The 10,763-nt window shown below is 38.2% G+C and overlaps 1 protein-coding gene across 1 annotated transcript in view; it reads left to right on the top strand.

Moving 5' to 3' along the window:
- Window positions 1–6,538: 6,538 nt before the first annotated feature.
- The window catches only part of PCLO (piccolo presynaptic cytomatrix protein), a gene marked incomplete at both ends in the record, with an annotated part of 365,934 nt that continues 361,709 nt past the window's right edge, over window positions 6,539–10,763 (top strand). Inside the window, one exon of the mRNA XM_082846518.1 lies at window positions 6,539–6,789. Coding sequence (XP_082702644.1) covers window positions 6,539–6,789 — 251 coding nt within the window. The remainder of the gene's footprint in view (window positions 6,790–10,763) is intronic.

Raw genomic sequence — 10,763 nt, 5'->3', positions numbered from 1 at the left:
ATCATAATGTATGAAAACTGAATGATCAGTTAAGTACTTTAAATAAAATCCCCAAAACGTAGTGACTTAAGGTAATAATTACTATAATAACTGTTATCATTTTGTCTTATGATGCTTGGGTTGATTGGGCAGTTTTGCTGGTTTCAGCTGGTTCACTGAGGTGACTGTAGCTGGCAGGGTGATCCAGGGGACTCGTAAGACCGCAGATGAGATCGCTGGAGGCTGCGGCAGCTGGGCTCCTCTCTTCGTGGAGTCTGGGCTATTCTGAGCACAAAGGTCTCCTGGTATGGAGAGAACCAGATTGGAAGGCTAACCTGGGAAGTTACATGCCACTCCCACCACATTGTTTTGGTAAAAATAAGGCAGGGGTTCATTTCCAGTCAAGGGGTGAGGAAACAGACCCTATCTCTGATGGGAAGTGTGGCAGTCCCACTGTAAAGGGCTGTGAATACATGGCCGTGTGATTCATTGAGGACCAGTATGGCAACAATCTATCACAGCTGCCCTACTATGCATCCCAGTTTACAAGTGCATTCACATCTTTTTCTCATATCCCATTATCACAAGAACCCTGAGAGGTAATATACAATCTTCTCTATTTTCACAGTAGAGAAAGGAACCTCAAGTTCTTCAAGAGTCACTGACTTACTAACCCCAAAGTAGGTGTAAGATGGCAGAGCAAGGATGTAAAGTAACACCTTGCCATTCCAAAAACCATGAGGTAAAGACATGCACACTCATCCAGGTTTTCCAAAGAGTAGGCTCTGAATTCTAAAAGCCTATTTATAAAATGGGTGAATAAATAATGCTGAATAATCTGTTATAACCTCATGACTTACTAATAATTTTCAATTTACAAAGTAATGCTGTAAAGTGACATAGAAACTAATTTTATTCTTAATATTTTACATATTTTATGTCTATAGGAACTTTTTTCAGTAGCATTTCTTTTATTTTTATTTTTTTAAATTTTTATTGGAGTATAGTTGATTTACAATGTTGTGTTAGTTTCTGCTGTACAGCAAAGTGAATCAGTTATACATACACATATATCCACTCTTTTTTAGATTTTTTTCCCATGTAGGTCATCACAGAATATTGAGTTCCCTGTGCTATACAGTAAGTCCTTATTAGTTATCTATTTTATATATAGTAGTGTATATATGTCAATCCCAATCTCCCAATTTATCCCCCGCCACCTTTTCCCCCGGTAACCGTAAGTTTGTTTCCTACATCTCTGACTCTATTTCTGTTTTGTAAATAAGTTCATTTGTACCTTATTTTTTAGATTCCACATAGAAACGATATCGTATGATATTTGTCTTTGTCTGACTTACTTCACTTAGTATGATCATCTCTAGGTCCATCCATGTTGCTGCAAATGGCATTATTTCATTCGTTTTTATGGCTGAGTAATATTTCATTGTGTATATGTACCACATCTTCTTTATCCATTCCTCTGTCGACGGACATTTAGGTTGCTTCCATATCTTGGCTATTGTAGATAGTGCTACTATGAACATTCGGGTGCATGTATGCTTTTGGATTATGGTTTTATCCAGATATATGCCCAGGAGTGGGATTGTTGGATCATATGGTACTTCTATTTTAGTTTTTTAAGGAACCTCCGTACTGTTCTCCATGGTGGTCCTACTAATTTACATTCCCACGAACAGTGTAGGAGGGTTCCCTTTTCTCCACACCTATAAGAACATATTTTAATACAAGCAACTTTCTCTTTTATTTTAAATTACAGATTTAGTCTGGGAAAAAGTATAAAGGGAAGGAAACTGCCTGATATTCCAGATGTCAGAATTCAAAAATATATTTATCAAACTTTTCTCTAAAAGACTTTTCATGTTTTTTTTTCTCTCAAAATTGAGAAGCCAGTTCATAATCAACTGTACTCTCACTTGAATTTTCTTCAAATCTCATTTTCTGCAAATCTCATTTGAAAGCAGAGCTCACAAAAATGGCTGAGAGGAGCAATTGAGAAACAGCTCAACCACAGCAAAAATGAGGTTGGACCTTAAGCCACTGCAGGTTCCTCCTCCACTAAATTAATAATCCTCTCTTACCTTCTGTTAGAGAGGGAACATTAAAAAAAATATGTGTCTATATAAAAATATGTCATGGGACTTCCCTGGTGTCGCAGTGGTTGAGAGTCCGCCTGCCGATGCAGGGGACATGGGTTCGTGCCCCGGTCCGGGAAGATCCCACATGCCACGAAGTGGCTGGGCCAGTGAGCCATGGCTGCTGAGCCTGCGCGTCCGGAGCCTGTGCTCCGCAATGGGAGAGGCCACAACAGTGAGAGGCCCGCGTACCGCAAAAAACAAAACAAAACAACCCCCCCCCCACCAAAGAAAAACAACAAAAAAAGTCACGTTCAGTATACTTATACAAACATGAATATATACATCCACACATACACTAGGAATGCATGGACTTTTAAATACAGAAAGTACAAGAATTGTTTGAGTTGTAGCACTCATCACGTCATATGAATTCACTGTTAGGATATATACTGCATCATTTTCTTCAGCTTCTTCAGAGGCATTTGTTACAAAAAGATGTTCACATTTTGATTCCCTAGCTGAACGGGTTGTGTTATTTTTGCTGTTTAAAAAAAAAGATTAGTAATAATTACTAGTGCTGTTTCACCATTACAACCTACAAATTCATTTTGGAAAATATAGAAAATTGTAAAGAAAAAGGAAGGTTACCTATGGTCTTGCCATTAAATGTATATGGATTTTGTTCATTGTCTTGTTTCCTCTATTACTTTTTCTGTGCATTTTAGTGGTTTCATTTTTTTGCACATTTGAGTATATAACTTTATGAAAATTTACCCCGTGTATACTTTGAGAAATTTTCCCCATGTTATAATGAACTCTTTAAAAGCATTATTTTAAATAAATATCTTCATAAAATACTACCATCTCGTTATACCAGATTTTACTTCTCTGTTTTGAGGAGTAAAGACTGTTTTACTTTATTGCTGTTGTAAATAATAGTGCAGTGAACTTTTTTTCACAAAATCATTTTTGTAACTCAAATGATCTCTTCAGGACTGGTTTCCAAAAGGGTATCACAGGTTATGAATCTTTCTAAGGCTCTTGATAAGTACTGTGAAATTATTTTCCAGAAAGGTTCAATCTGTTTTTACTTTTGAATTTAGCTTACGAAACACTCACTAGCATTATTATAAAGGTCTTAATAGGGACATAAAAGGCATTTAATAAATAAGTATTCACATTATGCCTGCTAGAGTTTAATAAACATATGCTATTATTTTAATTAAATAGGCTACATTAAATTATATGAAGTTTATTTAATTGTAGGTTTTTAAAAACTAGTGAGACTACACATTTTTCGATATTTGAGGACTATTCTAACTTCAATTCTTGCAGTCCTTAATTTATTCAAGTATTGCACATGTGACCACATATGAGGTGGTCTGTTTGATTTTATCCCCATTGAATGGTATCTGTAAGGACTTGGGTAGACTGGGCCACCCCATTGCAAGGAATCATGACCTAGTTTAGTTGTTAACTATCACATTTAGATTGGTTCTAATCTACCGAAATAGAAACTACCTGGGAAAGTGAGACAAGAATTAAAAGAAAAAAGATGTGGTTTTCTGGAGTTGAGAAATGTTAGAAAGACATAACAGTATATGAGTGGAGGTTTTCAGAAATTGATTCATTTCATGACCTACCTATCAAGCTAAGTGAATGGGAGCTGAACTATCAGCTTGTTAAGTTAAATCAAAATTCAAATAAATGATTATTAACTATATAATGAACAGGAAGCAATAAAGATTTTGAATCTAGTACCATTAATTAATTTGCAGAATGAAAGTAATTATGATAGTTTTCTGAGTAAACAAAGAGAAATTCCATAAAGTTATCCTAGCCTTTAACTTCTCATCCTCATCCCCTTCGAATTCTGAGAATTCACACAAAAGGAATGCACCTGGACTCTGCTCTAGCATTTCTCTTTAAGTCAGAAACACCTCCCCAGTACAAGCAACTAAGCCCAAATAAAGGATTAAAAAAATAAATGTTACCTCAAGCTCAATAGTTATAAAGGTCCCAAAGGCAAAATCCTTTTTTTTCTGCGGTACGCGGGCCTCTCACTGTTGTGGCCTCTCCCGTTGCGGAGCACAGGCTCCGGACACGCAGGCCCAGCGGCCATGGCTCACGGGCCCAGCCGCTCCGCAGCACGTGGAATCCTCCCGGACTGGGGAGCGAACCCGTGTCCCCTGCATCGGCAGGAGGACTCTCAACCACTGTGCCACCAGGGAAGCCCCACGGCAAAATCCTTTAAAAAAAAGAGTCAACAAGCGATAAGTTTCCCAGTGTCACCATCACATCTCTTGTTTTCACAGTTCATTTACTCTTCCCACCACACGTTCCATTTTTGTTTTTTCTGATGATGTTTGCTCCTGGGAGAGAGTAGGGAAGGAGAAAGTAAATGCACATATTTGCACAATGGGTTATAACATTCCTATTTTACAAATTACTGTTTTTTGTTAAGCCTGTCAACATTACTTTGCATGTTGACTATCACTTTTTATTTCTTACTACTTGACAAGCTCCTTTCCATGTACAATGGCAGAGAATATAGAGTTAACAATGTATTTTCTCAGTTTTGATATTATTCTGAGGCTAGAGTTTGAAAGGGTATTTATCTTACCAGTTTTTTAAGCTTGTGGTTTGTGAATCTGAGTACATCAATATATTTTATTCTCACAAAACTTGAGCATACTATTAGAAAATAGCCAGCATGTGAATCATCTCCTTCCTCACCTTCATCTAGAGTGTTACTTATTCCGAGGGTAGCCTGAGCCATGAAGCAGTTACTCATTTTGTCAGAGAAGGCATTATGATTCAGAATTGTGTACCTAATTATCTACTTTTTTGAAGCAAACTCCTTTCCAGGAGGTATGACAACAGTGTATTTGCCCCCATATGTGGCCACTGGACTGTCAGGTTGCCTCAGCTTGATTTGTTTGTATGAAGTGTGAGCATTCTCTTCTTTATTTAAATGAATAACTCTTTGCAGTTTTGACTTTAGAAGTCACATCTCAGCATCTTACAAGAGAAAGTTTTTCTAGGAACTCAGCCAGTAATAATAGTTCATCTGCCGACTAGCCATCTTCCAAAGAAGTAAATTTAGTACAAACTGTTACAACTGTGCCATTATTTAGTTTTGATACAAGTGTAATGCACAATAACAAACTATTATAATGATTATTACAAAACCTAGGAAACTTTCTGAGCAACTCATTCATTTCTGTTTGATTTATTCTTTCGTTCCCAGTTGTTAGCTTTTGATTTTCTTTAATTTCAACAATTGGGACATTAAGTCCACCTTGTTAGGAAATGGGTAGCAAAATTGGGGCTGCAGATCCAGTGCTGAACTAAAACACTCCCTTCCAAAGAGCGCAGTAGCAAGAAAAGAGTATATGTTGGTGGGTGGCTCTGAAAGAGTGGGTATTAGTTATACCTCTGCAGCTAGCCAGCTGTGTGTCTCTACACAAGTTAATTTTTCTGGGCCCACAGTTGTACGGAAAAGGGTTGAATACACGTCTTAAAAGTTCACACTATGGTAACATTTTAATATTCGACCATCTGGATCTTACTACAGTATCCTATCCGCAATTTCTCCAAATCTTTACTTTTGCGTAGTCCCTTTAGGGAACAACACAGCGGTAAGCATTCAAAAACCTTACCTTCTTACTTATACTGTATCTAAGATTATAAAATAACTGTTCTGGCAAAATTCTAAATGAAAACGGCCAGTTTTATCTCCTTTGGGGAAATTGTTCCAAAGGCATCTGGCTTCTCTATTAATCTCCAGTTACCTGAAAACATTCCTAGAATCTTTTCAAGTTCTCCCTTAAAAAAAAAAAAAAAGAAAAAAGAAAAAAAACTACAAATCCCATGAGTCAAAGATGGAATGGAAACAGACACCTCCCCTCAAAGCCCCTTCCCGGTCGCCTTGAATGTAGTCCGCTAAAACTAGGGTTGAGGCATCCTGAAATATGCCTGAAAGAAACGTTGGCTGTTTTGTTCTGCTTTTTAGCTGTGCTCTCGCTGGGCTCCTTTAAGTCGGTGCTGAGACTGAGGAAGGATACAGAGCGACGCAGAGTGGCATGGGTGCGGGCGCAGGCATCACCTGTTCCGAGAGGGGCATGCGCACTGCGAGGGCGCCGGCGAGGAGGCGGGGCACGGTGGGAGGGGCAGACGGCGCCCGGCTGGCACCGCTCAGATCTGCTTTTCCCCGGCTTGGGGCGCTGAGGCGGCGTCGGGAGCTGTCTTCCGCAAAGGTTGCCTGGCGTTGTCCAACATGGAGGAGTCACTGGCCTCGGTCATCACCTGCAAGAGGGACTAATCTCCGCCTGGTGTTCAGGGACTTCGCCGCCCGCACGCCCGGCGGCAGCCCCCGTCTCCGGTTGCTCCTGCGGCCACGGGCTTCCCGGCGGGGAGGCAGCACAAGGAGGGAGCGCGGTGGCCCCGAGTTTCCCTAAGCCATGGGCAACGAGGCGAGCTTGGAAGGGGAAGGGCTCCCCGAAGGGCTGGCGGCGGCAGTAGCGGCTGCCGGAGAAGGGGCTGGCGGGGCGGGGAGCCCCTTGAACACCGTGACTCCGGCCGGCATGGAGGCGGATCTGAGCCAGCTGAGCGAAGAGGAGAGGAGACAGATCGCTGCTGTCATGTCAAGGGCGCAGGGGCTGCCCAAGGGAAGCATTCCTCCGGCCTCTGCGGAGCCGCCTTCCATGCACAGGCACGCACAGCATGATGTATATGTCCGGGCATATATGTACAGCTTCCCGTGCACATATGTGTCAGCCCGTATGTGCCAGCACGGCAGTACATATATGTCGCCTCCGTTCATTTTATTCTCCCTAATGGGGTGGTGGTAAAGAACATAAGCTTTCTGTTGGGCAGGATAAAAATGATGCCTTATAGAGTTTCTGATGGGATAGTCAAGGGTTGCATTCTTGGAACTGTGATTTTAGGTTGTGATTTCTGGCCTTTTGGAACCTTTTCTCTCTAGGGTGGCGTGGAGAGACGCCCTCCAGTGTTTTACTAATCTGGAAGTCTTCCATTAATACAAAACGGACGTGTTAGGAAATGGAGAGAGAGCTGGGTGTTCACCTGTTTCTGTTTAAACCTCCTCAGTCATTTCGGGGTCTTTCTCTCTGTGAACGATGTCTAAATATTTCTGTAACAATACCTTTAATTCCCCTGGAGGTGATTTGTCTTTCCTTCCCACCCTACCCCCCAGAGGAGAACAGGAGCTGTTTAGGTAGAAGGTATAGAATAAATACACCTTTTATATTCAATGAGAAACCCTAAAATATGTGTGGCATTAAACAGATGGTTTGGTCACAACAGTGCAGGTGCTGTACGTGTATTTATGAATTAGCATATGCTATTTTTTAAACCACCGCTCCTTTATATGGAATAGCGTTTTACAGTTTACGGAAGAACATGTGAATTTGTGTTACCTTCAAATTAGTTTCCAGTACATACTTTTACAGACAAATAGCAACTTGGACAGGCAATTAAGAGCTAATCTATAATAGTAACACATTCATTTTCCTCTCTAGCTCTCTGTATTCCTCCATCCCAATAAATTAGTTGTTTTCTAATTAGAGTACTAAGAGGGTATAATCACTGTGCCTGCCCTGCCTTTATTTGTTGTAAACAAACCTTTAACTTTGCACCCTCGAAGCATGTTCAGAGACAGGACATTCCTCTGTCCGTGGTCCTGAAACCACTCCTACTTTATGATAACCTAACAATTTTCATTAGAGATACTGGAAATATGAACGATATGGATATAGGTGTAGGCTTTTATCCTGTACTTTATAAAATAAAAACACTTAGGAGCTATAATATAAGTATATACATATAATTTTGTCAGGTAACTAATACAGTAGAAATGTAAAATGTTTTGTGGATAGTGGCAATGGCAGTATGTTTCACATAAAATCTTAAATTCGTAAACTATATCAGGTAAAAACCCTATTTTCTTGAAGGGGAACCAACACTACTAGTAAAGACTAGCTTTATTATATTGAATATATTTTTCTGTGTTTTTAAACTAGTAATATATTGGGCTATTTCTTTGGTATAAAGCCTTTCTTATCTATTCCCTTAAGAGTACAGTTTATGATATGTACTGTTTTCTCTACTGTTTAAAACCTGACTTAGAAAAAATTTTGAATGTTCATATACTAGATTTTTCTAGGGTAATAATGAGGTACAGTACTTTTATTAACCTTTTAGAAATGTATGCCAACTCTTCTACAGTTTTTCCTAAGAGGCACAAGTAACAGGTTTACCATGCTGGTTACAAATACCAAGAAGAGTGTGAGCTTTGATTTCTACATTTCTTCCTTGTATTCAGAGGGTGGCTAAAAAATATTATCTCAGCCTATGAAAGTGTGGTGTTTTGTTCAGTATTTGTATCAGTTAGCATACTTTTAAAGCTCTCTGTTGATGTTTTTGTTACGGTAGAATTCTTATCAATAGGTAGTCTGCGGCCTAAACAGTTATTGATGAAAGCTTCATTGAAATATATATAAACGTGTCTGATTTTGGTAACCTGCTTATATTTTACTGAGAGAGTTCTATAAATGTCTTTAAGTTTGGAAAGTTATCCCCATATGTGATAACCAAATAAACACATTAATTTAAGTATATATAAGAAAGTATATCCAAATCATTTCAAGTTTTAGGAGATTATGTGGTGCGAATTAGGGTGGGCTTTGATTTTTATTTATTTTTTTAAAGAAATAAGGGTTGAGAGCCCAGAGACCTTATTAATTTTAACTGACTCTCAGCCATATGTGCCTAAGTTTCCTTGCTTCTAAATAAGGCAATAATACTTATCTTACTCATCTTGTAGAGCCATAGTAAGGATTAATTAAAATTTGACAGGAACATTTTTGCTTGGATTTTCATTTGAAGGAACCCTATACATATAAAGAGTAGTGATATCAGTATCAGCAGTGAATGGCACTGGCAGTGATGGCTGCAGACAAGTTGTATATTGAGTTATTCACTGTCGTGAGTTATTTTGATGTACCTATACTCTTCTACATATGGAGAAGTCAGTGCAATGTACTGGAAATCCTGCCTCCCCTTCCTGCCCACCAGGAGTTAGGATACCAGATTTCTGTGACTAACTAGTTTTATAACCTTGAATTAATTTCTTAGCCTGTTTAAGTCTTGGTATCCTCTGCAATATACAATGAACGGACATTCCTAAAGATGCTTATATTTCTATTATAAAATTTCATGACTTAACGCTGTCAAGTGTCATTGCCTGTTGTGTTACATTTAAAAATATTTTAGTATTCCAACTGCTTTTATATTCTTAGTCTTGAATACATGTTTATCTCATTTGCTGCTGAAACATTTTTTTTCTGTTAACCTGTGAAAGAAAAATTCTAATCTGAGGATGACAATAGTAAAATGAAAAGGGAAGTTGTATAAGACTTGAGTAGTTAGAAGCTAGGAGTTACAGCTTACAAATGAAATGCTTCTGGATTTTCGATTCATTGTCGATCCAGGGAAATGCAATTTTATTATGTCTTCTACTCATTCTGTTTACACCTACAGATGTGTCATATGAGAAGAGCTTTACTGAAAAACACCTCTGATTAGTAGAATATTTAGTAACAATTCTGACTCAGTCAGTTATTTTCTTTAGCATTCTTTTAGGCTTCCGCTGCTGGGTAGACACCTCCACAATTGTTTTTCTTCCTAGAGCAGCAAGCCAAAATGAATATGGAATGTTTCCATTTATATCTCACAAGACCTGTAGAAGAATTTAAAGTGAAAAGAATTCAAGAGACGTTAATCTAGAGGGAACCTAATATGTTCATTCATTTGTTCACTCACTGTTACTCATTCATTCATTGATTCATCAAACATTAATACTCATCTACTAGTTACCAGGTTTGGTTCTAGTGATGAAAAGATGAGTGAAACATATCTCTCCCTAGGAATTCATAGTCTAGTACAGAAGACACAGATTGCATTTTGGTCATTCTTCTTTTTAACACAACTGTCATACCAATCAGAAATTCATCAAAAGACATAGTTAGCTAAGACATCTTTATATTTTTGTTTGGTATTAAGCCTGTATCTTCTCTTAATGATTGTCTTTCTATTTTCCCCTCCCAGATCTCCATGTTTGACGTTTATTTACATAATTATAGCAACTAAAACTAAGTTTAAATTGTAGTCTTTATAGCTGTATGGGTATTTTCTCACAGGGGGATTCTATAATATAATAGAACTTAATATTCATAGGAAGTACATGCAGTTATAATTCTAATGCAAGTAGCTTGCATTAACTTTTGGTATTTATTGTTGTCACAGATATTTGGTATTCACAAAATTTATTTGTTTTGTACGTATGTTGGATTAAGTGAAATATCACAAAAACAGTGATTAAGTTGAATAGTATTTTCAAGAGAGCACAGTTAAGAATAGATTTTTTGGGTATTCGTTTAAATATAGATTTCTTTAATAAAATGCCTAAACGCTTATAGGATAGTTCCTAAGCATCTGCCCCTCAAGGGAATGGTAAACTTTATTAATTGAATATGGAACATTTCTAGAATAATGTGATTATCTAAACAGTGGAACTTTTTGAAAATAATCTATTTGGGGTTGTTTACTATGGTTCTTTTGCCTTCATACGGAAGGGAGCACATAATGGGGCCTATAAGGAAACAT

Source organism: Leucopleurus acutus (genome assembly GCF_964270905.1).
Source record: "Leucopleurus acutus genome assembly, chromosome: 9".
Taxonomy (NCBI): domain Eukaryota; kingdom Metazoa; phylum Chordata; class Mammalia; order Artiodactyla; family Delphinidae; genus Leucopleurus; species Leucopleurus acutus.
The sequence above is the reverse complement of the archived record's forward strand: the minus strand, read 5'-3'. Positions and strand labels throughout refer to the sequence as shown.